At 41.3% G+C, this 27,676-nt stretch overlaps 1 protein-coding gene across 3 annotated transcripts in view; it reads right to left on the minus strand.

The window, feature by feature from the left end:
- Positions 1 to 27,676, minus strand: part of ANK3 (ankyrin 3) — a 384,128-nt gene that overhangs the window by 73,392 nt on the left and 283,060 nt on the right. For all 3 annotated transcript variants that reach the window (XM_065670855.1, XM_065670853.1, XM_065670854.1), the window contains exons 16-24: positions 27,210 to 27,308; positions 26,382 to 26,480; positions 22,566 to 22,763; positions 20,304 to 20,402; positions 10,535 to 10,633; positions 10,347 to 10,445; positions 9,865 to 9,960; positions 7,065 to 7,137; positions 6,812 to 6,874 (exon numbers count right to left, since the gene is read on the minus strand). In XM_065670855.1, the coding sequence (XP_065526927.1) occupies positions 6,812 to 6,874; positions 7,065 to 7,137; positions 9,865 to 9,960; positions 10,347 to 10,445; positions 10,535 to 10,633; positions 20,304 to 20,402; positions 22,566 to 22,763; positions 26,382 to 26,480; positions 27,210 to 27,308 (925 nt within the window). The remainder of the gene's footprint in view (positions 1 to 6,811; positions 6,875 to 7,064; positions 7,138 to 9,864; positions 9,961 to 10,346; positions 10,446 to 10,534; positions 10,634 to 20,303; positions 20,403 to 22,565; positions 22,764 to 26,381; positions 26,481 to 27,209; positions 27,309 to 27,676) is intronic.

Here is a 27,676-nt window from a genome sequence, read left to right on the forward strand (position 1 = left end):
TTTTGTGATGTGCTTCACACCACCAGGCTGCTGTCCGCAGGGAAGCCCTTCGGACAGACGCCACCACCCCCCCCCCATTTGCAACCCTCCCTCCACGGCCCGGCGGGGCGAGGCTGGCGCGGCTGGGTCTGGCCCGCGGAGCAGAACAAAGCCCTTCAGCTGGAGCCCCGCACCCAAAACCCGCCCAGGCCTTACGGTCAGCCCGTCGGGAAAGGCCAGGGGGTGGTGGGATGCGCGGACACGGACGGAGGAGGAGACGGTTAGTTTTGTTTTCAGAAGAAAGGGAAGGAAGGAGGAAGGAAAGTTAAATCTGCGGAGGGGACGGCAAGCGCCGCAAAGGGTTAACGGAGCAGCTCCCTCTGGCTGGAGCATTTGCATAGCATTACATCATGCAAACCTACATTCCTGCATTGACAGAGCAAGTCCAAAATATGCCTTTCCCCCCACCCCCTTTCCTCAACGAGAGGGAGAGGAGCGCGCTCCCCGCAAGCTCGCTCCTCGCCGACTTTCGCGCCCACCGCCTTTGTCGTGACCGCGCCTGAGGTGCGCAAAAGTTGCAGAGTCGCGAAGTTTCGCAGCCTGAGTGCTCGAGGTGAGTGACTCCGCGACCCCGGCTACAGGCTTCCCACTTTCATTCAAGGCGTTGAGGCTAGTTTCCATTCACCTACCTCAGGAAACCACAGGCGAGCTCTGGTTTTCAACTAGCAATCACATCTAAAAATACCCTTTCAGCTACTGCTCTGCAAACGGCAAACACACAGACCGACTTTCTCCTCCAGCCCGGCAGCAACCAGTATTTTAAAGTACAATTTAAACCCCAAAATGTTCATAGTATACCAGAAAACATCAAAAAAGAAAAAAAAAAAACCAAACCAAACCAAAACCAGAAAAAGAAACATTATACATTAAGTTAAACGTCTTACTGTTTTGGAAAGCCATTTTCACCAGCTTGGTCTATAGGAAGTATTTCCCTGGTGTTTCCAAGAATTCCTATTAGTCCTATTAGTCCTTAAGCAGTGATTTAAACTCCAAACCAGCACAAGCAAACTAATCCCTGTGGGTCATATTCGCTTTCCACTCAACAACCGAGATCTTCTTAACATCTTGATCTCTTCGTACTTATTTTAGGACATGTGCATCTCTGTCCTCCCAATTCAGATCAAAGTTCGTTACAAACATAAAACAAAATGAAAAATAACGACTATAGTTAAAGAAAAAAAAATCAAATAAAAAAAAATCCCCTTTTAATCAGTCCGCAGACATCCCTTTAAAGCTGCTGCTGATTGGATTACAGCCTCCCTTGGCAAGCCTCTTGAATGGTGACATAAATGCAGGCACTCCAGTTATTTGTATGTAAATAAGGGTGCTGCGAGGGTGTAGTTTTTCTGTAACTTGATACCGGGGTTGAGCAGGGAGCGCGGGGCTGCAGGGAAGGGCGCTGGGCTGCGCTCCCCTCCGCTCCGCCTCCCCCCGCACCCGTCCCGGGCCGTACCGGCCGCGCTGGAGCGACTTCAGCCCCGGTGGCCCTATGGGTGCCAGCGGCGCGGGTCCGGGTGCTACTCCGCCTCCCCCTCCGCTTGCCAGCGTGGGCTGCTCGTGTCCGGAGAGAAAGCTCGGGAGCTGCAGAAAAATGGACGGCAGTTTGGGAGGTGGGGAATGGCCCAGACGGTGAGAGTTGTGGGCAACCTTAAGCAACTGCTAACTGGGCCAGTAAATTTAGAAACGTCTGCCCTTACGACACCTGAAGACAAGCGCTGTGCCACTGTGCAGGAGCAGATGAGGCATTTTCTTCAGGAGCTGTAAGGAGCAGACGAGACATTTCCTTCACGAGCACCGTTTGTCAAAGGCAAGGTGAAGAGTGATAAAAAGCTACTCCAGTTGAGCTGCAAAATACATTAGATGTTATCCTGCTCTGCAGCTAATCCAGCCAGAGCAGGATTACTCTGATGAAATGCCCTCATCAAGGGAAAATCTGCATCTAGGAGTGGTAATTTCAAAGAATTCCAGACATTGTTCTGTGATCCGTGGGAGGCTGGAGCAAAACGGGTGGTGCACGTTTCAGCAGTCCCGCTCTGTTTAATTAGGTGCCACAGCCTAATCCTCTGCCTTTCAGGTAAGAGCAGTGTTTGCTCACAGCACACTGGATTCCTGCAGAGAGAGGTCCCATGGAAAAGTGAAGACACAATTAATCACTGAACACAAATGAGAGAGAAATGCCTCCAAAAGTGAAGCACTGAGGGGGAAAAAAAAACCACCAAAGAAACTGCTTTGCTGCAGTTGCCATCCTTCCCTTAGTAATACGTTACCTGTTGAAGAAAGATGATGTCCCTGTTAACAGTGGGCAGAGCTATCATGAGTATCAGAAACTGTTCAAAATCCAGGAAATAGCAGAAGAAGGTCAAAGTAAAGGCCCATCAGTCTGATATACCTTGTCTCTGACAGCAACTGCACTTCACAGAATAATATAAGGGCATGAAACAATGGAAGTCCCCTGGGACATTTTTCTAGCTGGCAGTGATTTAAGCATGTATTTTCTAAACGTGCAGGAGGTTTTTATACTCATGAACAGGTTTGGTTTGGGGTTTGGGTTTTTTTCTCCTTTTAAAATTCTTCTAGTTAGAACTCCTGTAAACTTTTTGTGTTCCCCACCAAGGATTTGTGCAAGGAGTCATACAATTCAACTACCTGTTGCAGAAGGAGCAGCACTGAACGCTGGTTTGCCTCTTGCTGGTATCATTGATGCCCCTTATTACTGGACTTCCAGAGAGACTGTAAGCATCACTGCTCACTTTGCAACCCACTGTTTCATACATCCTAGCCTATCCCTCATTCATTTTTTGCTAATTCCCCCCTCTAGAATAGAGACTCCTACTCTCTTTACTGTTTCCTCTCCAAGAAGCTTTTCCATACCTCTCATCATCTTTGTTACCTCTCTTTATGTTTTCCCCATTTTCCTGGTCCTTCAGCATGTCTCCCACTGGCAATGGCAGGAGTGCAGGGTAGGTGCTCTTTTTAGATGCAAGTGAGAAATACAGCCTCTCTGGCAACAGGATAGAAGGCATCGTGTGGCTTGGGAAAAGTCCCAGACAAAATTTAATCATAGCCTGGGATCCAAGTAGGCATTTGTCATTGGCTTTGCTAAGTATCTCTGAAGCTTTTGCCACTCCCTCATCACAGCCTGACCAGAGCTGCCTGATGGCAGAAGAGGTACAGCCACAGGGAAGAGCAAGACACTTCCAGTTGTAACCAAGGCTTTGGTTTCACACAAGTACGAAGAAAAGCCAATACCAGACCACTGAAACTTTCATCAGTCTGTAAAATCTTATGGAGACAAAGAAACTCAGAAAATTGAGCCCAAAAATGCAATAAATCAACCCCTCCCAAAATCAATAACAGACTTTCATGCATGGGTATGCCCTGACTTCTCTTAAAGGCATTGAAACTGCTGCATCTCAGCACCTACAGAGGCATCAGGCAGTGTGCACACATGTTCTTTTAGGACATCTGTCTAATCTACCAGGGACTGATCAGCATGATACTTACACCTAGTAAGAGAGGAATCTCCATTAAATGGGCTTAAGCCCGTGTCCTTATTTACACCCAAAGGTTTATCTTCTGAAGACCAAATAAGGAAAAAAAATTAAAAGCTCAAAAATAAACATTTCTTATAGAATCACAGAATCAGCTAAGTTGGAAAAGACCTTTAAAATGGAATGGCTTGGGTCATTGACCTTAAAAGTCATCTAGTTCCAACCCCCAATTCTTGTCTAAATTCTCAACACCCGAACTGTTTTTTTGTTTGGATTTTTTTCCCCTTTGCTGCTCATGTAGTCTCACTCCTCTTTTTATCAGATCCCACTGTTTGCTGGCCCTTGCCCTCCAGGAGAGCAGCAGCAGTTCTGGGGAGGGCCGTTGTGACAGAACTTATTGCTGGGTTGCTGCAGTTGCAGCAGGACTCCAGCTTCCTCCATCAGATTAAAGCTCTTTCATCCACTCAGAGGGATGCTCCAAGGCTCAGCATGTGACAGCAGAGGAGGAGTTTCACTCCAGGCCTTTGGCAGACTGCTCAGGTTGTGCTTTAGCATGGCTGAGACCCCACTGTCCACCAGCCCTGTGACCACAGGGTGAACCGCTGGGGCTCCCAGCTGCACAGGGTGTGGGGTGCGAGCTCACATCTGGAGACAGTAAGAGGAATGACCTGGTTCCTGCAGTCTCAGGTTTCACATTTATAAGATTTGCAATCTCTTTAAAAATAAGAGCAGAGGACATGTTCAGTGCACATTGCAATTGCTCTGTGTTCTTCTACAAACTTTCTGCTATGCATGAAGATGAGCCTTCATTTTTTTCCCACAAAATTATATTCATGTCTTTAATAAATGCCATTTCCTGTTTGCAGTTTCCCATCACTTAACGTCTTTTGGTCAGATTTGCCAGAGTAGTCTAGGAAAAGGAAGAAAATCTCTCTCCTCTCATCCAGTCTGACTCCAAACCAAACTGTCCTTGCAGGGAAGAGAAATTACACAACTTCCATGTAAATACTTATTTAGTGGGCACTGCAAGACATAAACATAAGGAAACAGTTTCCTGACATTTGTCTATGAGCTCAGAGACTACTTTCCATGCCTTAAATTTCTCTTATGAGAGAAACCTTGAGGATTGTGGCATATTGAGAAATCATTAAAAAAGTTTCTCTCACAGAAGAGTTTTGCTGATGACATCAATGTTGGCCAAGCGAGGGAGAACTTGGATTTTGGTGGTAAATTTGTACCCTTCTCTCACTTGGAAATTAGCCCCCTGGATGTGAGAATTGTCAGCATGCATTACCATCTTGAACATATTTATTTTGACTAGTGTAAGTGGATGCATTGTATATAAATATCCTATCAACATAGAGGAGTTGGGGGTATGGGTGTCGGTATATTGTCTTTACAGATGTGCAAGTCAGGAAACTGAGACAGGCCAGTGGTTATTACCTCAAAGCCTGTAATTCATTGCATGTCTTGCACACTGGAATACTTCATCACAGATTAATAAAATACCTGTTATTTGATTTGAGAGCTTCCTTGCAGTGTTAGGTTTGAAAATAACCTTGTTACATATAAACCAGTCTCTTAGCTCCCCTAGTAACAGCAACATGGTTGCAGGACACAGTCTCTAGGGAAGGAATCGATTGCATTACCTGCTTTCCTAATTTTTGTCTTTGTTTGTTTATTTGTTTTGTTGTTGGTTTGTTGGGTTTTTTTGCAGACCTGGGAGTTAGTGACTATAAAAGCCTTCCACATATTTGGCCTTAAAAATTATCCCATACATTAAACGGCACATTTTGTAACTTTGGTTCTAATATTCAGATTCCATATAGGAGTGCTCCTCATCTGTACCTCACCACATGCTATGCAGTGGGATATGGCAAGAGCTACTGCTTTCTTAACTAACACAATTATGCACCAGTGTTCCAGTCAGTTAAAACAATACATTATATATTTGAGCAGTACAATAGCCTAAGAGGGTTATTTGAAAGACCCAGGTGTATGGTAAAAACAGTATCCATTTGGAACTGCAGCAACGGGAACACAATGGCAAACTGAAAACAAACCAAAAGCCTCAATGGATGAATTAAGAGCGGCACACAATGAACTTACTAAATATCTTTTACACCTTACTGCTTAAATGCTGGAAAAATTGAAAGTAAATATATCACTAGACCTAAAAAAGAGATTAACTGAAGCAGCAAAGGAAAATTGAACCCTATCACTTGTTTTCCTACTGGTGAAGAAAAAAATGCAGCTTTAATGCAAGTGAATGGGCACTCACAAAAATGCCTTAAGGGCACTGTCCTCTCCATCAGCTCAAGACCTTCCTGTTTCTGAATGTTCACCTGGGAACCTAATCCTTCTGTGGCCTCTGGAAACCTGCAGTTCCTGGGGAAATTCTCACAGATTCCTGCACATCCAAACCAGGGAGGTCTGTCCTAGCAGGGCTTGTTGGTAGAGGGGAGGAAGCAGTTGCCACAGGAGTTTTAAATACTTGGAGACCACTGAAGCCATATCAAACTTGCTGAGCATCGAGGAGTGAGCTGGGTCAGGCAGGCTGCCTGTAGCTCAGGAGACTTATTTAGAGGCACTGAAAACAAAGGGCTTTATTGCCACTCACAGATTTCATATCACTCTGCAGGATGATACAGATAAAATCTCAGCTTCAAGATACTTCCTTAATACTACAAACACCAACATGTTGAGTCCAATACAGCACCCTCCTCGTTCAGGACAAAAGCAATCTGATGTATTTTTACTGAATGTCATGACTGAAATATTATTAAAATAAAAAAAACAAAACCACAAGATATCTCTGAAAATACTTATTTCCAGGCTGAGGGACCACTGTCAATGTAAATCAACCATTTCAGAGTCAATGCACATCAGAATTTAAAAAACCAACAAACACCCCCATTCCTTCTGCCATTCACTTTCACTATCAGCTGTTTCTTCCAAAGTGTTTTGATATCTGACCCTTGTCTCCAATATTTATTTATTCAGTTACAATAATAAAACAATTCCCCACTTTATGGAAGCAGCAGCAAAAGGACTATTCCAGAAAAGTGAAGGTAAGTTGATCAAAAATTTGTGAGTAAGAAATTCAGAAAACATGAGAGGATTATCAGTAATAGCTCAAAGAATTTTTGAAAGCATTCTTAACTGTTAAGCAGAACTTATTGTTAGTGAGATAATACGAAAATGATCTGAAAGGATTAATTCTCAGACGGAGTAAAAGGAAGAGGGTTAAGTATCACTGCAATACAAAAATGCACAAATACCTTCTTCAACATCTGACAAATATTCAGCATCACTGAGTATTTCAGGGGCATTGGCTTTACGAACTGTATGATTTAAATAAACAAAATAATTAAATAGAAGCATAGACTATCAATGTGTCAAAAAAAGAATCAATGTAAAGCAATAATGAATGTGCAAAGACTGATTCCAATTAGTACTGTTTGGTGGTAGTTTTTTTAAACATTTCTTATGACAATAAAAAATAAGCAAGAGGGTTCTTAAATGTTTTAATACCTTCATCATCAGACATATCAAGAACTTCATTCATCGTTTCAGGTACGTTCATTTTGTGCTTTTCTGTAACAGTCTGGCAAAGAAAAAAATCATTTCAGAGTACAGGCATATTTTTTCTTAAAACTTACAGATATTGCAAAAAGTAAATGCAAGGTAGAACATATTTTTATCTGCAGTTAGCAAACCAAGATTTCGTTTTCTGGATTCTTGCTAACTTTCCTTTTTATAGATGCACTGAACTATATATTTAAAAAGACTACAGAAACAGGCAATATTATTTGTGTTTTAAACTATATTCACATTTTCATAGCAGAAAAAGCAAAGCTGGAGGCACAGAAGATTACAACATCAACAGAAGAAACAAATACACTGGAAATAGTTTCTTGTTAAGGGTGTTAATAAGAACTTTAAATAGTCATCAGAATTTTGAGCAGGAATATGTAATCCCTATTTAAACAAAATTTTCTGAGGGAAGTCCTTAGTCATTAGAAAAATGCTGCAATTTAGGAGCAGGCTTAGTCTATGTGATTTTTTTTTGCAGAGGTGCCTCAGCATGAATTGTGTGGTTTTCCCACAAATGAGAACAATTGCAACCACATGCAGGCTAAATGATACCCTTTAAGGAATGCGTGCATGAAAGACACTCAGAACTGACTGGTTGTTTTTGAGCCTAATGCTTATATTAATTCACACTCAGAGACCAATATTAAAAAAAAAAAAAGCAGAGAAAACCTGTTATGAATGCCTGAAATCTGTTCCTAGAGTACCTGTGTATCCCATGAATGACACATTTGTGCACATTTTACTCTCCAGCTGGTGTACAGCACAACAAGCACTGGTGAAGTTTTAGGTCACACCCTTCACAGTTACCATTCAAGGAGTGCAGCAATTAAAAAAAACCAAATGAAACAAAAGCCAAATAAAGAACAAACCTCACACCGAAAAACACTCCTGTCTTTATGGGATTTTTCATATTATATTTTTAAATACATTAATATTTTTAAACACCATTACTTCTCATCCTTCATATACAAATAAGAAATGAGTAACAAGTTCAGGAGGACAATACAGCTTTTCCATTTTCATGTATTTTAAAATATTTCAGTTTCTCTCTGGCCTCACAAATATTCATTTGGAAGTTTATGTTTCTTGGGCCACTGCCATCGCTTGGTATAGGCAGAAGAGCTCCTGCATGCTCAAACATCACAAAACTTGTAAAAAGCCTCACACTTATTTCATTTTGTGGGAATTACTGGCAAAGATTTTTAACACATTGCCATTAAACTAGCAAAATCCCAGGACCCTTTTTTCAGGCACTACTGGATTTTTTTTTATTGGTGTTTGAGTATAAATTATAGTAAAATTAGCTGCATTTATCCCTGGTTTCATTAAATTTACCTTTGGGAGTTGTTTAGCCACAAGCATCAAAAAATAAGTCTCAGCATTCAAACTGAACTTTTAAGACCCTTAAGTAAGATTTATAAATCAGGTTTCATTCTAGGCTTCCAAAGTCTGATAATTACACACTTGTGATTGATAAGCAGAATATTCTGATTTTAATGGAAATTATTTCTGGGTTTCTCTTGAAAATAGGTATTTGGGTAGTACAGGGCTTTCAGCATCTAACATTTCTTATAGCATATTTCACAGCCTGACCCACCATCTCCCTATTCTTCTTCATCAGCAGAACATAAATGATCAGTCACCTCATGCAGCACAAACTCCCCAGGTTCTTGGTTCTACAGGCTAAGAATAACCTCGTGTTACTTGGAGTTCTTAGCATAAAAGTGTGGTTTTACTTTTCCTGCAGCTACCTAGCTTTATAACTAGGCAATCAGTCAAATTTCTGCTACCCTTATATATATGTATCTGCCTCTGATATGCCTAAAAATACATATGTGCACACATTTATCTTCTTTTTAATTAAAAAAAAAAAAGTTGCAGAAAGGAAAAAGCAGATTTGGAGCCAAAGCTCTAAATTTATGTTCTTAAGACCCAATTTTGGCTTTACTACTATGGTGGTACATGGAGACTCCTCACCTCAGAAAACTGTTTTCTTCATTGAGCAATTTGTCGAAATGTTAGTGAACAAAAGATCTGAGAAGTATTTTGGATTCTGTGAATCATCATTTTTCTGACAGCAGATAATAATTGATCACTGCTAGTCTCTTTAATCTCTCCCAGCTAACATTGCAAAAAGCCTTCCTGAGAGGCAAGGCAGACAACCTGGAGTTCATGTATCCATCAGCGAATGGATAGCTCGTGTTGCAGGAGCTGACTGTGGCTGCTTGTAGAAGACATCCTTTCACCATCTTTTGGAAAATGCCATAACCTATGCAGTGAGTTGCTATAAAGTCAGTTCCAACCACTTCTTAGATTGGAATAGGTTCTCAGTCCAAATGCAAACCATTATATGATGGTCCCTTGGCAAGCACTCTGAAGAGGCAGAAGCAACTTCTATTTACACAAGTGTGTAGGAATGTCTTTTCAACCACAAACTGGCTCATATTCATGTGGTCTGTGCCTTAAACAACAAGCTGTGTGGAAAAACATGACAGCTATGACCAGTCATTTACACTGTTCATTTTTTGCTTGGTTGACACTCTTGTGCATACATCCTAATATTGTCTACTACCTTAAAAATATATTGCGCATATTTGACTTAGTATCCAGTTTATACTGCTAAAAGGAAATAGGTGGAAATTAAGCTGGAATCTCGGTAGACATGTAACTAAACAAAGACGAATACACTGGCTTAGGAAAAATTCTTCCATTCACTACCGAATAAAGCTGTACTTACAATTGTAGTCATGGTCTCTTCTGTCACCACCTTCAATGTGTCAACTACTGAAATGTAGCCAAGTCGTTTTGCAATGGCAAGGGCAGTGTTTCCATTCTAGAAATCGAAATGTTTATAGCAAAAGTTGAATATTAGTAAGGAAAAGTGTAGAAACTGCTAATTAACTGTACAGGAATGCACAATAAAGGCCAAATAAATGTTTGCATATGGGTGACTGAAATAAATATATGTTGGGTAGTAGGATATATAACTAAGTTTTTAACTCTTTACAGAAATGGGATGAAAATGGAAAGATTTTCAGATGTTTTGGAAGAGATGATGGCATAGAGGATGTGGGAACGATGGGAATAGGCTGTCTCTGCTCTTTTCGTCTCCCACCAGACACTTTTTTTTCACATTTCCCTTGCTCAGATGGTTTGAGGGGTGGGACAAGTGAGCCCGCGAGGGAAGCAGTGGCCTCGCAGTGGCCTCTCTGCGCTTACCACAGTGAGCTCGTTGGGGGACGCGCCATTCTGGAGCAGGACGTTGATGATGTGGGTGTGCCCCTGCTGTGCAGCCTGGTGCAGTGGTGTGTACCCGTTCTGCAGATGCAGGGAAAGGGAAAGGCTGCAGTGAGCACAGCACACAAGCTGCCTCCACAGAACGAGTGAGGCACAGGCAGAAAACTCACCTTTGTTTTGGCATTAACTTTTGCAGAATGTTGCAGAAGGAAGTTAACAATTTTTATGTTTCCGTAGTGGCAGCCAACATGCAAAGGAGTGTATCCCATCTAGAATGAATATAAGCAATTAGTACATGTGAATATCCCACACATCCTGTAACAAAAAAACCCATACACGAAACAGCAAAAATCCTGTTATGTTTTATTTCTTCAAACTATGCAAAAAACCCTCCAGCCTTGGAAAAACCCCACGCTTCCCATGAATGTGCATTCAAGTCCCATTCTTAGTGAACCTCTCTGAACGCCTTTTATTTCTGTAATCTTCAACTCCTGCAATGTTGATTAAAGGTTTCCCTTCCTGTCCAATAGCCAGACTATCAGGTCTCTGGGACAGAGACCACTTTTTTCATAGAATCACAGAATCATTTAGGTTGGAAGAAACCTTCAAAATCATCAAGTCCAACCCTTAACTTGGCACTGCCATATTCATCACTAAACATGTCACTAAGTGCCACATCTACACGTCTTTTAAATACTTCAGGAATGGTGATTCCACCAGTTTCCTGGGCAGCTTGTTCAGTGCTTGACAGTCCACAAAGAGTTAGAAGCGGCATTTCATCTTTCCTGTGTACATGCATATCAGTGAGGTGTGGCCAGGTTAGACAACTTTGTAGAAATGACTGAGGAGGCAAGTCCAAGGTCAGCCCAGGGTTCAAGAGCCAACACTACACACACGCTTAAACTCTGAGGTCAAAGCTGCTAGAAGGACAAGGGGAAAGGCAGAAAGAAAAATCCTCAAATGTGAACTATTTCCACCAGTGGGAAGCTTCAAGTGTCCATGGGTTTAGACATATAATTTTCTTCATGTCATGTTGCCTCTTATACTACTTCACACAAGGTTACCTAATTACAGTTGTATTAATACACGCTAGGATATGGTAGCTGTGCCAGTGACTTTAAATTAGGGTGTGTATTTTTTTCTTCAGTTAATTATATACCACTTGCCATCTAAAGAAACTATTAGCTTTGACAACCAGAATGAGTTAATCAGTGCCAGAAACAGCGCTGGATCCAAATTCCATTGGCATCAGCAGAATGAAACTTTCCATTGACTTACGTGATCATTGTATCAGATACCAACTGACTAAGAGAAACTTTTCCCACAGAATACTTGTGCATAGTGGTAAGAGCCTAAGCACTAGCTAAATTGTAATCATCATGAACTGAACACTAGGACCTCATCTTACAGCTTCTGCTAGTTTAGGGTTGGCCTAATAGCTTCCTAGCAGTGCCCAGATTCTGAATTTTACAGAGTTCCCTAAGCTGAGTGTACTGACAGCCATGTACCTCAAACACAGCTTCTATGGCCCCTGCTCCTACATGTCCAAAGATAAATTTAGATTGAAACATGGCCAAACAATCAAAACAATAAGTGAAAAAAAAAAACCAACCCAAAAACAAACTGCTGTGAAACCTCCTCACAGAAGAACTTAATCCCTCTCTCCCTCTTCAAAATACAGGCCTCTTAACATGACCTGCAAGGTCAGTGAAAATCCAGTAACATAAAGCCAACTGGTGAGAAGAAATCCAAAGTCAAGGGCTGCCTGCTGGGAATCCTCTGTTAATAACCCTAAAACATTAAAATCTGAAGAGTATCAGAGAGCCAATAACAGCTGATATCAACCTTCCCTTTCAAGTGATTTGTAAAGGCTCCTTTCTTTTGCCTGTAACAATGAATATTGAAGAAGAAGCTATGAAAAGCCTGATACTTACTGCAGTACGACATCAGTTTCCTTCTACAATTTGTATATACACAGATTTACATGTGGTACCGTCATAAATGGCTAGAGGAATAATTACTGTTGTTCTTTGTCACTCCTGACCACCCTGCTGTTCAAATCAGAGCCTAACAAAAAAATTTTCCTCTTTCCCATCCAAATGTATGGTTGAAATCGTAAATTTTTATGGTGACATGGTCACTATCCTCCCTTTTACAGTTCTTTGTGTCCCAGAGCTGAAGCTGAAGGAGGCTCCCTCCCAAGCTTTCAGTGCTCCTGGCTTGGTCAGGTATGGCAGATGGAGAAGCATGCCCTGAAAGGCAGCTTCTCTGCTACAGACATTATGCATGTCCTGAGTAGCATTGTGGACACCTGCTAGCCTGGTGGCAAAATACCAGTTTCTTGTCTGAGCTCCCTGGGGGGGCCCAAGAGCTTTCTGTTAAGTTTGCCAGACCCCGTGGTCATGTCATGTCACGTTGTGTTTGATGAGGCAGTGCCCAATGCAGCACACAGTCGCTGACAGCAGAGTGATAGAGATCTGACATGGCGGGTCACATCTCACTGGGCGTGTTAGACCTCATCTGCCACCAGAGGACATCTTTCATGCTTATAGTTTGTAGTGAAGACATTGGTCAAAATAAAATTAATTAGCAAAATGCACTTTTAATGCCCAAGACCCAGAAAGGATATCCTTTGCTTCTCAGCTACAGTACAGCTTCCAGCGTTCAGCTGTTTCTAGCTCAGGAAGGTATAACATTTATATATATGTATCCCAACATCCTCATGGAAAACAGATATTCTGTTAACTTTTCTGAAACACTCCAACTGGCAGATTCTGCAATTACACAACCAAATGAACTATAAAAGTAGTAATTCTCGTGGATACTTGGGCTTACTACTTTCAGTCTCCATAGAATGAAAATATAGAAATATTTTCCTTCAAAAGCCACTAATAATTCAAACAAAACAAAACAAAACAAAACCAACCAACCAAAAAAACCCAACCAAAACCCAAAAAGAACCCCCCAGCCTCACATTTATACACATTTCTACAAAGCAGTTTAGGTTCAGTTTTATTTACTGGCAAAGTGCCCAGGGACTTATTAGGCATTTTAGTATTAAAGAAGTTACTTCCAAGAAAATCAGGGCTTTTGTTCAATACAGCTCTAATGTGCATCACCTTCTGGCAGTCAGCTGCCATGCTGCTTCTAGCTGTTTTAAAGAACGAGCAGCAATACGGGAGTTAGCAGCTGGGAACGGCTTATCAAAAGCCAAAAGAATAAGTGCCAAAAAAAAAAATAATAATCAGAAATACTGAGCTTCTCAATTCTAATGGAACACACAAAGACAAAGCATCCCTTATTCTCTTGCCCTTAAATTCCTGTTTTTGAGGGAAATTATCACAAGCCTTGGTATATCATGTCGGTGAATTAATTTAATGTCTTCCACTGGCAATAACCATAAATCTTAACAGCTTGAATTACTGCATCTTTCTAGTCATGCTGACTCTCAAGCTGCTCTGTTTTTGTTTCTCTGCTGTAAATGTCAGACAATGAAGCTACAGGATTATTGTTGATAAGGCTAGAAAATACTCTAGATCCAGAGATCACAAAGGCATCCAGCCTAGATCGAATGAAACAGGCAAACCTATGTGTATACAGACACCACTGCTTTGCTGAATCAGGGCCTAACATGTTGCAGTACCTTCCAAGGTTCATTATTGCACATTAGGCTGGAAATGTCCATGCAAATGTCCTGATAGCAGCAGAGCATGTACCAAGAGCCAAGGAGAGAGACAGTGTACCATGAGGTGCTGGAGCAGGGCCAGAGAAGGGCAATGGAGCGCAAGTGCAATGGGGAACAACTGAGCGACCTGGGGGGTTTAGTATGGAGGAGAGAAGGTTCAGGGGGGACCTTATCGCTCCCTACAACTGCCTGACAGGAGGATGGAGCCAGGAGGGGGCTGGGTTCTGCTCCCAAGGAACAAGGGATGGGAAAAGAGGAAATGGCCTTAAGCTGCACCAGGGGAGGTTTAGATGGAGCTGAGGAACAATTCCTTCCCCAGAGGGTGTTCAGGCACTGGAACAGCCTGCCCAGGACAGTGCTGGAGTCACTGTCCCTGGTAGTGGTCACACACCGTGTAGATGAGGCCTCAGTGCCATGGGTTACTGGTGACCTTGGCAGTGCTGGCGTAAGGGTTGGACTGGATGAGCTTAAAAGGTCTTTTCCAACCTGGTTGATTCTATGATTCTATGAAGATATACTGAAGATATCTGTATATGAGTGTTCTGTATGAAAGTGACTCTTCTCTATAGCACTTTCCCACCCTCCCAACCTCCTTTCTATCTCTTTCTGCATCTGAAAATTAGGTATTGCAATGGAAAAGTTGTATTGCTCTCAGGAACCATTATAGCATTCAAGCTGGCATGTATGGGGCTCCTGTCAGAGCAAGGTAGGCAGACGTGAATAAATCTCCCTGAATAAACCTGAAATAAAAGGCCCAGCTCAACCTGTAAAAGAACATTATGACCTATCAGTCACCTTTATCTCCTACCAATACTATGGTTTTAGGAACAAAAGACAGCTTAATACTGGATTTATTTTCCAGACAGTCATCAACCAGGGACTGTGAGACCGTCGATTTCCCCAGCAGAAGCCCAACACCAAATGCAGTGTAGCAACTGTCTGACTAAAATGACCTGCACTGAGATCAAAGCTCCAAATCCTGCTCCTCATCCTTGAATGAACCAGCACTCTTCTCTCATCAGGCTTCATTTGCCAGTCCATCACAGTAACACTGTATCCTACAATAACACTATCCAATGGGATAAACAGTTGAAAAATGACATGTGGAGACCTGCTGAGCCATGATACAATATTTACCCATGCCAACTTCCTGCAACAAAAGCAACATCACATGTACCAGTATAACCTTTAAACACCCAACATGACCACCAGAGAAGAATTATCTCCTTGCATCCATGGCTTCAGATTGATTTCTTAACTCCCAGTACTATGCATAAGATGAAGGGGGCCTAAAAGGATGCTGGAGAGGGACTCTTTACTAGGGACTGTAGTGATAAGACAAGAGGTAATGGGTTAAAACTTAAACAGGGGAAGTTTAGATTGGATATAAGGAAGAAATTCTTCACTGTAAGGGTGGTGAGGCACTGGAATGGGTTGCATTGCCCAGGGAAGTTGTGAATGCTCCATCCCTGGCGGTGTTCAAGGCCAGGTTGGAAAGAGCCTTGGGTGGGATGGTTTAGTGTGAGGTGTCCCTGCCAATGGCAGGGGGGTTGGAACTAGATGATCTTAAGGTCCTTTCCAACCCTAACTATTCTATGATTCTATGATTCCTTAAGTATGATATTGTATAGCACAGTTTCATTATTGAAAACTCTTTAACATATCTAAATTCAGAAACAACAATGGTAATGTCAGAATGGACAAAACCTATTGCCTTTGCAGGAGGACACTAACATGCCTTCCGTGAACACTACATTCAGTTTTTAAAGCTTTCTAAATGTGAAGAGTTTTGAAGCAGCTCTGAAGCTTCACCACCTGAAGTACCTTGTAGTGTTCCTATTTTTCCACCATTCTGTTATTTGCTTCTTGCGTATTAAGATAAGGTGTTTTCTCTGGCTTATCAATTGGAGCTCAGTCTAATGTGGCTAGGCCTAAAACCACATATCAAAATCTCATGTTCAAGTGGCAGGAGCAGCATTGTGGTGCCTTGAGCACTAGTTCTGGCACACTAAATCGCTGTTGTTTACTCTTCAGTGCTGAGACAGACTCCTGCAGCTTTAGGATTAGAGGCTATTTAGTTAATTGATGTAGCAGAACCAGAAGGAACCCATAATGCCATCAATAAATAGACTTCAAATCCAGCAGCTATTCTTCCTTTCATGCCTTTTTCTACAACAAAGTTCAGTAAAAAAATTGCAATTGCTTGGGAGGGAAGCTACCTCAAGAAAGAGCCACACCACAGGTCTGAGAGCAATTTTCAAAATGCTCATGATTTTTAGAGCCAGAATTGATCTTAATCGTACAGACTAACCTCCTGATCAAGAGATTTTCTGTAGTACTGGATTTTTTTCTTCCCTGCAACAGCTTTGAGATGCAAATGTGTTTCTGTCCAATCTTCTCTAATCACCTGAAAAAACCTGATTTTGTATATGGCCCTCAGAAACTGAGAGGGAGCAAGAACTCCCATGTGTCAGAATTGCAAACTCTAGATGTTTTCATAGGGACTGTAAGTTATATATAAAGGGTGATTAAAGAGCATGTACCAGAGGGGAATATGATAGGTCATTGGTCCCTACTCAAGAAGTTGAGTGACCTGCTAAGATGATAAGCATTCTCCCTCTATTGACAGATACTGTGCTGGAGTGACATAATAAATGAACCTTAACTTGGGAAAATGAGAAATATGATAAGGAGAGAATGTAAACAAAGAAACAACAACAACAAAAACAAAGACTACTCAAAAGTCATCCAGACCACAATAACTGAGGCAACAAAAGTGTATGGGTGTGACATGAAGAGAAGAAAACAGAAGGTTAGTGGTGATGCTGCTGGCAGGGGACATCCCCAGTATAATGCCACTATAAGCTATGCAGCTTCACTAACTTTTAAGGCATAGATGAACGCATCTTTGTCCCTGTATGTCCAAAGTAATGAATCTGAACTGGACATGCTGGATAGATCATGCAAACATGCAAGCATAGCAACAGTGCTTCTAAAGCCAAGTCAGCTGTTGCTGTATCTTGCTCCCCAATGCCTCTGGTTTTAGAGACAGCATGCACAGACCTTTTATTCTCATAGAACAGTTAATCCATCTAAACAAGAGAGCTTGTAACTGCAGGACTGCTGTTTTACAAGCCAATGATCTAAACTTCACCTGCATAGAACATGAGGTCAGGGTATGGTAGTTCTTACAGCATTACACTTTTCCTCCACTGTAGAAGTTCAGAGCTTGTCAGCTCTTACTCTAGGGACTCAAGATGATCATAAGTTTATCTAGAAACTGTTCCATCCTAAATACATGGTACTGCATTTGGCACTTTTCTTCTATCACAGGCAGTAGTGAGTGGATATCTGGCAGACAGCCTCCATGTGTCTGACTATGTGGAGCCTGGAGGGCTCACTGCTGTATGAACCCAGCAGATGGGACTCTCCCAAAGCCAGAGAATAATCATCAAGCTCACTCCTATGTAACAGAATCTTGCAAGGCATGTAGGCACTTTTTTTCCTAAGAAGCAGACAGTCCTCTACAGCAGAGGGCAAATTAGCATGGTAGGCAGGAGAACAAGCCATTGCGGGCGTTCTTCACCACAAAGGCCTACCTACAGGATTAATAATGCACATTTTCCCAGGCAGGTGGTCTGTCACACTACAAAGTAGTTCTGCTTAAATACACCCTGACTTTGCCTGACCTAAGAGCCCCTGCCCCACTTCCTGACAACTATGGGGCAGTCCCATGGAAGCAAATACATACCTGCAAAATATTCTTTACTTTCACTAGTTCCATATTTAACTGAGGAATGAGGGTGAACAACAAGGTACTTACTGTTGGCTTCTTTAAAATTACATGACTATTACTGATGACTATTCATGAAGCAGACAGTCAAACACGGCTGCTTTCTTCCCTGTGCATGGTTTTATCTACTGACTAGTTCAATTGTCAGAGATGCAATTAAGACATTTAGCTCCCAGTAGAGGAGATCCGTGAATTACAAACTGAAGCCCCTTTTCTGTGTGTCTCTACCGTCACGTGCCTGCTCCACCACGTTGCCACCCTGCTGTGCTTAAAGATCAGTACAGAACTTGTGCAACTGTGCCAGGCTGGCGCTAAGACCCAGTAAACATGCCCTGCCTCTTAGCTGTGAAAGTATCTCAGATGTTTCCGCCATGCTAATGTGACTAAAAGGCCACCAGTGGATCCTATTTGGACACTGGAGAGCAGGCAAAGGGAATGTGTTACTGCCTGCACCTGTCAATATAAATGTCTCCTTAGAGTACTTACTATTTATGGGACAGAGAAGAGTGGAAGAAAGGCACTCACAGGGAAGTTGTACAGGACAGGAGATAATTCAGCTCTGACCAAGTTAAAAGCAGGTTCTGCAATGTCTTGCTACAGAAACCAAACCAGGTAGGAACTATCTCCAGAACAGCAACCACATGTATCTGAGGAAATCATGCAAAGAATGCACCAGGGCAGACCTCGTCTACTGCTGGATGATTTAACAAATGATAGGAACTCAGACTGATTCATCTGTAAAATATAGGCTGAGGATATGTCGCAGAAGTGCAAACCTGGAGAAGCTCCTGGGATTTCAGCAGAACTATTTCAGTTTCATGTCAGAATAAGGGCACTGAAATCAGCAGCTGGTACAGTTGGAATTACACAGTAGAAAAATCACACAACAGTGACTTTTCCCTCTGTCACAGATTGTAATCAGCTGAGCTGCAGCCAGAGATGATGATGGATTAAGCCCTTTCTGAGATGTCAGTGTGATGATAGAATGATAATGTTGCTGGACAGTCTGACACACCTGCACATTTATGGGATGCAAGCACAGCAGATGACTTGTGGCACACACCTAACAGAGTTGTGAAAGCTGCTACTCAGCAAAAAGTGTGGAAGTTCGATTGTGAGACTTGATTAATTTAGCTGATTTGATCATCTACATTTCAAGTATTTGATCATAACTGATTTATTACCCTGCTAAAAGAATGAATCTGAGATTTAGACAATGCATGAAGAATGCATTGTATGATCTCAACGCTGAGATCATCATCATTAAACTTGGAGCACAGTATACAACATTAGCGTGCATAAACCCATTTGTACACAGGATTTTGGAATTTACTCATGACATTGCTCTTAGAAACAATACTGCAAAGTGGAAGGTGTCATTGCTTGGGGTCTCAAAAGCCACCCTGAAGGACCTTGAAAAGCCAGATCTCTTACTTAGAGTTGAAATATTTGCTTTAGGCAGAGCTATTTTCAGACAAGTAAATGTGAAACAGACTGCCATCGCATATATGTATTTCATATTAGATAATGGTGATAAAGAATTTCAAATTTGTCCTCAAGAGTTAAATGTTTCATCTCTAATATTATTTTTGAAGGTAGAGTAGAGCAATATTTACTGACAACTTAGTAAGTTAATGTTTACCATCAGGAGAACAATGGTCTAGTCAGAAGTTGGGACAACAGAAAATGTCAGTTCCCTAGAATGTACCCATATGATGAAATAGGTCGCCTCACTATGCTTTGCAAAACAAAGAGGCTTAGAAATTTAAAGGCATCCAGCCATAAAGGCTGAGCCAAGCTGTAGGAGTAGGGGGTAATCTTTACAAATGAACAATGGCTTTATTTGCAGAATCATGTCTACGGATGGCTATTTAATATCAGCTCACAGAAAGGAGACTACTTCATTTCATGAAGTTTCTTAAACCAGGGGAAAGGTATTAGCCACCTTCTAGCCAGGAATGCCTACATTGCATTTACATTGCTTCTCTTGCTGTAAATAAAGATGTTTTAAGTAACAGTTCTCCTGTGTTTTGTTGCATGTACTTTCCATTCAGCTGACAGTAGCAACATGTAAAAAATAACAAAAGCAGATGAGAGCATGCATATGGTAGAACATTATATGACTCTCTGTAGAGGGAAATGAAGCTTTTCTGAAAGTTTCCTTACATAAAAACACAGTTCAATCCCACTTACCTTCAGTGAAACACAACAGTAGGATATAATCTAAATCTACATTGATTTAAGTATTTGGCAAGAAATAAGCTTACTCCTCCAAGACTGAGCACAACCTAAACACTCAAGTTCACGTATCTTCAGTTTTCAGAATATATTCTATGATATTTTTTATAAGGAATGCTTCTCTGCTGTTATTTCAGTATCACCCTGAAACTGATTATTATTCCAGTCTACAGGCTCATGCAACCCTGAAAGGAAATAATACATGTTGCAGTGGTGTTCTTACCTTGGTCTGTGCATCAACAGCAGCTCCTTGGTTAACAAGAACCTCTGCTACGTTGACTCTATCCTCTTGGGCAGCCAAGTGGAGTGGCGTCAGTCCACTCTGTAGATTAGAAGCAACAAGTAACAATCTTCAGGGGAGGTACATGAATACTAGTATCAAAATTCAGGTATAAGTAAGACTCAAAACATCCTACTGAATTCAAAGAAATTATAAATTCCTCTTTCACTGTGTAATGTACTCCCTGATAATGTGTTGATTTGCAAGAAAATACAGTTTGAAAGCCAGTAAGATAATGTTTCCTTTACACAAGGACTGTTTCTTCATGCAGTGTTAAGTGTGGGATAGCAAATTATAACACTTCCAGAAAAAAGTAACCTAGTATGTTTTTACCTCCTGACTAATTCACTTCCTCAGAATGAGTAATATTTTAAAATAAACACTGAATTATTGTTTACATCTCTACAGGTTTCCTAGAAGTAACATTCACTCAGATGTATCATCACCTTTTAGTCCTCTACTTGGTTGTTTTCAAACACAGACAGAAAAGGTAAAACTACATTTTTGTAAGATAAGGTCCATTTCTTTCTCCCCAGAAAGTATAAGGACTTGCTAGATGATGTGTACTGACACACTTACTTTTTGGATAGCTTATTATTTTTCTTATCTGAAGCTTCAGATCTGAAAACCTTAAAACTTCAGAAAGCTATGCAACTTTCTGTCACATAAAAGACTTCAGGTAAAAGAGAGGAAGAGAGAATCTGCTGAGAGGATGTTGTTAGGAATGGGAAAGAATATCCTTTACTTGCAAATCACAGCACTTTTGCTCTCCTGTGCCTACTGCCTCTAGCACCAGTGACAGAAAAGCAGGTGGAGCTTGGATATTATGGGCCATGCCTTCTAAAAAGGTTTTAACAGGTGCTCAGTGTCCACCCTCGAGCTGTGAGCATACAGCTCCCACCCATTCTGTAGGTCCCGAAGAAAATAAATGCTCTTTTTACTCCTATTGCAAAATTCAAAGTTAGTGTGCTTTAAATATCTGGCTTCAAATGTAGGTGCTGAGCTTGGAGGAAATGAGCATCCCTCAGTGAGTACAGCGGGAACTATTTTCAAAAAGTGGCGTTATCAGCATAATAAGGAACTAGAGATTACAACTGAACGGTAACAGATTGAAGGATGTTGCAGGTAATTAGCCTCTGGAGGAACTGAATCAAAATGCCAAGCAGCTGCAATCATAGTCTCTCTATTAGCTTAGCAGCAAAACTGTGATAGACAATGTGACGCAAAATGTGTACATGGCAAATTGCCCTGTGGGGATATAGTCCATCCTGCACTGCGTAAGCCCACACACTGGACTGAGACTAGAGAGAAAGATCAACATCTGCCAGAGAAGCTTCCTGAAGGAGGGCCCAAAAGTAACCGAACTATAAAGTTAGAAACAGGAAAACACAGCAGCCCTGTGCAGCATCATCCATGGCCTCTGAGGACACAGAGTTTTTCTACATGCTGAGAATAAGAAATATTTTCCATGAAAAATTTGTCTCTTGCCTTTCTACTTTAGCCACATAAATCCATGCTGTAACTACACTTTACAACATCTCTGATGTCTAGTGGAGCATTTAGAGAATGAAGGCTGCACATTTGCTAGAAACATTACTACAGAGCGGACTTAATAGCCTATAAATTCATACATATAGAAACTAAAATCTATCAACTTCCCTTTTCTGCCTCCAGGAGAAAGGGGGTGCTCTAAGGAACACCCCCCTTGGGTGGGGGGGTGGGGGGGGGGTGGGGAGTGGAGAGAGGGGGAGGAAGAATCACTTATATTAATGACCAAAACCTCAGACAAAGTTGCTACTATTATTCCACTAAAATAATCAGGCTCCCTTGAAAAGTTAGTTGTTACCACTGTTTAATGGGCAGGCATATACCTAGAGGCTCCTAAATGACACACACTAACCCCAGTAACTGCTGGGGAGAGGAAGACCTTTTCTCTCTGGTCATGTTTTGGTGGAAGAGCATAACATGGAAGGAAGCACATGCTACCATTAAAACCCAGGTACTATGAAATATGGTTCATTCAATGTGGTGTGGCATGCTGCATGCTCCTTTCTTTGCTAGAAGAAATTATGATGTGTATTCAACCCCCTGCAGTGGCTTTCAAACTGTCTAGAATCACAGTGGACAAAATTTATTTGCAGGCCCCTATCCTTCTCATCACCATGTCTGTTTATTGCCTTAGCACAAAGCTGGGGGAACACTTACCTTGTTGCCGAGATTTACATTAGCGTTTCTAGTAAGAAGCAATGACACCATGTCCACGTGGCCGTCTTGAGAGGCAAGATGTACAGGGGCAATACCCTGTCTGGTTACAGCATTGGCATCAGCACCATATTCCAGCAGTGTAGTTGCTATGTCCATCTGGTTTTTCTTGGCAGCTATGTGCAGTGGCGTATAGCCATTCTGTCAACAGAAAGCACTTCATTGCAAGCTACTCATTGAGCAATATGATAAATCACTTTCCTGTACCTACCCAACTCTATGAAAGTAAGTCATTAGTTTTAAAAATCCTGCCAAACATAGTCAAATACAATATTAACTATTTGTACGAATTAATGTATCAGAGCTTTAAGCAATCTAGTTTTGAAAGTATTGCTACAGATAAGAGCATTTTGAAAGAAACTTTCAAATTTGGGAAAAAAATATCTGTTCAGAAAAGCACAAGCTATTAGGAACAGGAATTTGATTTTCATTTCACAGACATTTGCTACTTTTCCTTAAATGTACATGAAATCTTTGACAAATAGAAGAGCAGGATGTGTGTTCGTAACTCAGAACAGCTGTTATTGTTTGTTTTTTTCCCATTTCCTAGTGTGAATGAAAGCATTATGTACATGAAATATGGCCTTTCTTGCAGCATCTACCTCAACCTTACTGACATGCTGTTTTCATTTAGATCAAGCGAAAATTAAAGCATACAACTCTGGAGTCTTGCATTCTTTATTTTTTTATTCCTTCTAATATGCGTACTCAGTGAGCCCACTACTAAAATAAAAATGCGTAAGTTTTATAATTCTAAAAATGGATAGATTTGGCAGAAAATAGATAAATGGATATAAATATAAATGTAAATAATAGATTAACACAAAATACCAAAATACTAAGGTATGCCCAGCTTTTGGTGCAGATTAGGATGCCCATTTAACCAAGAACTTTCTGTCTTTCTGAAATGCATTAGCCTTCATTTTTAAGCAAATGGCAAATGTATGGATGTGACTAAGGAAGAAGGTCTGGGAGGGAGGGAACGAGACCGTAAGCATAAGCCATTTTGCATGGTATCATAAGTACCATATGCATCTCAGATGACACAGCCCAGTAAAATCTATCTAAAGGCACAAAGCATTCACCCAGAATGGCTCCTCCCTGTGCCCCATGGGGCAGCAGGCCTGGACTATATGGGAAGACAGGTCACAACAGATGCAGGACAATGCAGGTAGGAGCAAAGAATACATAGGAGCAGCAAATTATTACAAGAGAGCTTTAACAGCAGTCTTGAAGTGAGAAACACACAGCACTAACTCCATGTGGAATAGTTTGTGTAACCTTCAAAATCAAATTCAGATTCAGTTCAGACCTTACATACTAAGATACTTCAAAATGATACCCAGGAAACACAATGCCACAATCAATAAGGGAAATACGTGGCCACTGAATTTTCACTTTGAAGATAAAATGCTTCAGGAAAAACAAACACAATCCTCTCCCTTAGACTTCCTGAACAAGACTGACATGAAAAACAGCCATTGCCACATGGACACCTACTAAATCCTAGAAACGACTTGCTAAATCCTGCATATATGCTAAACTGTGTGTATTTTAAATGGAGTTTATGTATATTTTGTAAAATGACAGATGCAAATTTCAAGCTTTTTCCTCAGAAACGGGCATACATTGCTTTCAGTGGAATGGGAAGGAGCAGGTTGCCAAGAGAAGGCAAAAAAAGAGCTGAAAAATAAAAGTTGAAATTCAGCTCAGTCTCATACTGCATTTTCTCCTAATAAGGGCTCACACTATGCAGAAGAACAGAGAAGTTTGGAAGGAAGGATATTGGGTTATTCTGGCTGCCAGGGAATAAGGGGGAAAGGGAAAACAGTTAAAGGGATAGAGAAAAACTGAGGCTTCTGGGGTGGAGGAGAGAGGAAGAGAAGCATTATAAAGTGTATGCCAAACTAAAATTAGGCAGAAGCCTAATTTTGGCCTCTAAAAAGAAGAATGGTTCACCAGAATAACTGTTTGTTTCACATCACTGTATTATGACATGACCACTTCCCATACCCTTTCGCTGATCATTCTTCAAGGCAAATGCTGCTGGGACAGGCTAATGAGCCACTCTTAAGATCAGTGTTAAAGACAGGAGTGTCACAGAAAAAGCAACTGCTGATGAAAGTAACTGTGGAGCCAGTGATGAGATATGACATAACAAATTTATTTATTAGACCACATTTACAAAAGAAATGGGAAATCATCTGCTGTTACCAACATCATTTTTCAGATGACTGCACAGTGGGTGCCGAAAGCAACAAACACGCTACCGTTAATTTTATTTAGTACTGACACTCTACACAGTGTGCTGTGGCTCACTTGCTGCAGAATACTAACAAATGCTTCATTTTAGGAAAACTTACAGCTGGCATGTGAAGGCCTGAAGTGGCAGCTGCAAAACTGTTCTGTTACAGATAGGCAAGCTAAGGTGACACATGAGTTTGTGCAATATTATTCCACAGTCTGCAGTGCTTCCACCTTGGTTTGGACAGCCCTTGAAAAGTGGCTGCTGCAACCCCTGCTCCTATAGGATGCACAGCTTCCACTGACAGTTTCTTTCAGTGAAAACTAGGTCAGTCAGGCCTCCAGAAGGCCCTTTCTTCCCCACAGTGGCATTTAAGAGTGCTGCGTTGCAGTAGTAAAAGACCAGAGATCACTCCAGTTCACCTCCCGGGGCACTGCTCTCCAGATTGTCACTATTGACATTATTGATTTTAAACTGTGCCGTTGCTGCTGGCTATCCATGTTTATTTAACTTTCCTTTCCTTTGCACTATAAACTCCAAGACCTACCATGTACGAAAGACTCCATCCTCTTTTTCCAGCCATGCAGAAGGCCTCTAGTGTTATGGCTGTATTCAGTCATGTGTGAGAGGAAGGCAGTCAAGGGGAGCTGTCTATCTATGATACTGGCTTTTCCACTAACTCTCACTTTCCTAGTGTGTTTTTTTGTTTGGTTGGTTTTTGGTGGTTTTGTTGTTGTTGTTGTTGTTGTTGTTGTGTTTTTGTTTTTGTTTGTTTTGTTTTGGTTTTTTAGTGATTTTAAGAATGTGTCCGGGTTGTTTCAGATGAGGCATTTACACTGCATTTACCCCATCTAAACCTATATGCACTTCCATCCTGTTTTAGTGTTGTTGCTGTCCAACTATCGATTTACTCTTTCACATCCCCCGAAATCTTACACTCTGGTGTTGTCTTGCCTACAGTAATTTGCAATTACAGCAGGGCTGAGGCTACCTGTTTTATTTTCTCACAAGTACATTTACACTGTCGTAGAAGTACTGTGAAGCACATTAATAATTATGTACATTGTACTGAAAAACATATCACGCCTCAGAAGTCATCCTGTGGCATAATACAGGAGAACTACACCCCTGTAGCAAGGCCTTAGTTACATGCTTGCGCTGCACAGACATTAAGATGCAGCAATATACAGTTGGGTGATTGGGAGAGGGTACAAAAGAGACCAGACAAATGAAAGCAAGACACATTATTCGCCTAGACTGAACTTTACTTAAACTAAAGATTTTAAGTATTTCTACATCTATGTTTGCTTTTTTACTGCTGTTTTATTCACCTGTAGAATTATTCTAGCAGCTTTATGTTGACTGCAAGGCAGTAATAAACAAGTTCCCTGAGCTCTCTGTAATTGCAAGCATATACAGCCTAAAAAGAATAGAAGTAGACAGGGAATAAAATGACACAAAAAGCCTAGGTTCCCCCAGAGTTGCCAGTCCCCAAGAGTGGCCAGTACTTGTACCTTGGCAGATGCATGAGGTGAAGCTCCCTGGTCCAACAGTAGGAGTGCCACTTTTTGATTATCGTAGTGTGCAGCTACATGCAGTGGTGTTAAACCGCTCTAAAAACACATGCAGAACAAACAAGTGCTGTTACAGGTCCTCTCCAGGGAAAACTTAAGAGTTTGGAGAATCAGAGGAGATAAGGTGAAAAAACACATTTGTTATTCATTCATATACCCAGGGTCTTTGATAACTTTAGAATCAAAAAACCAAACAGATTTGGAAATTACTGAGCTGTGAAAGCCTTTATGACTCTTCCTAGGGAAGATGAACAGAGAATCACGTATCTCTGCTGCCCTCAGGACAGAGCAGGTAAGGAATTTTGACCCTGAGGTCATACCTTTGCTAATGTTTTTCTTTTACTGCAGTGGATAAGTAAACTGTCCCTTGGATCTGTAAAAATCCAAGCTGGGCTAGTTTAAAAAGCTGGAGGTCCTACTGGGCTTTGCCCTGTGTCATGAGACATGAGGGAGAAGAGCCAGCTGCCTGAATACTCTGATAAAGACTGTAAATAGTCTGGACAGGAGGGTAGGGGAATGGTTTGTCTCCATTCTCCTGGGTGGGTAAAAAGAGGACATCATTTTGTTGTCAATTAATGACAATAAAAGTCACTTTTGTCAAGAGTTTGCTGGCTCCTGACAGCCCCAACAGGGACTGGAATACTACATGAAACCCACTCCCAAGCTGTGTATATTAGTGTCATGGTAAGTAGATAGAAGGATATTATTAGAGTATTATGTGAATTTAAGTACTTGCTGTGCAAGTGGCAGTGGCTTCTTCTGTCCTACCTTTCCAGAAGCATCAGGAGATGCATTCTTCTGAAGCAGGAGATTGGCTACCTCAATTTTCCCATATTTTGCAGCCACATGTAGAGGAGTAAATCCTTTCTGTAAGAGGAAACAGTTATATAGCAGCCTTGTGCACTCTTTTTCAAGGTAAGGTTTGTCTCTGATCTACAATGGTACTGCTGTTTCCATCCATTCCCTTACATAGTCCTGACTACTGGCAGCAAGTCTGCAGATTACCATCTGCCTAGCAGGTCTGGAGGCCCTTGCTTGCAAGGCAAAGCCTTATCTACATTTAAACAACCACAAAAAGTGAAGAGTTCAGTTCCTTTTTTCACACCACCAAAGATGCAAGGACAAGGCTGGGTAACAGCTTATCAGTTCCTGCTAGGAATTTCTGCCCTGCATTTCTTTCATTCCAAGAGAAGGCATGTCTGATCACTGGGATATGTTACACATCAGGCTACATG

This window comes from Lathamus discolor, chromosome 3 (assembly GCF_037157495.1).
Source record: "Lathamus discolor isolate bLatDis1 chromosome 3, bLatDis1.hap1, whole genome shotgun sequence".
Taxonomy (NCBI): Eukaryota; Metazoa; Chordata; class Aves; order Psittaciformes; family Psittacidae; genus Lathamus; species Lathamus discolor.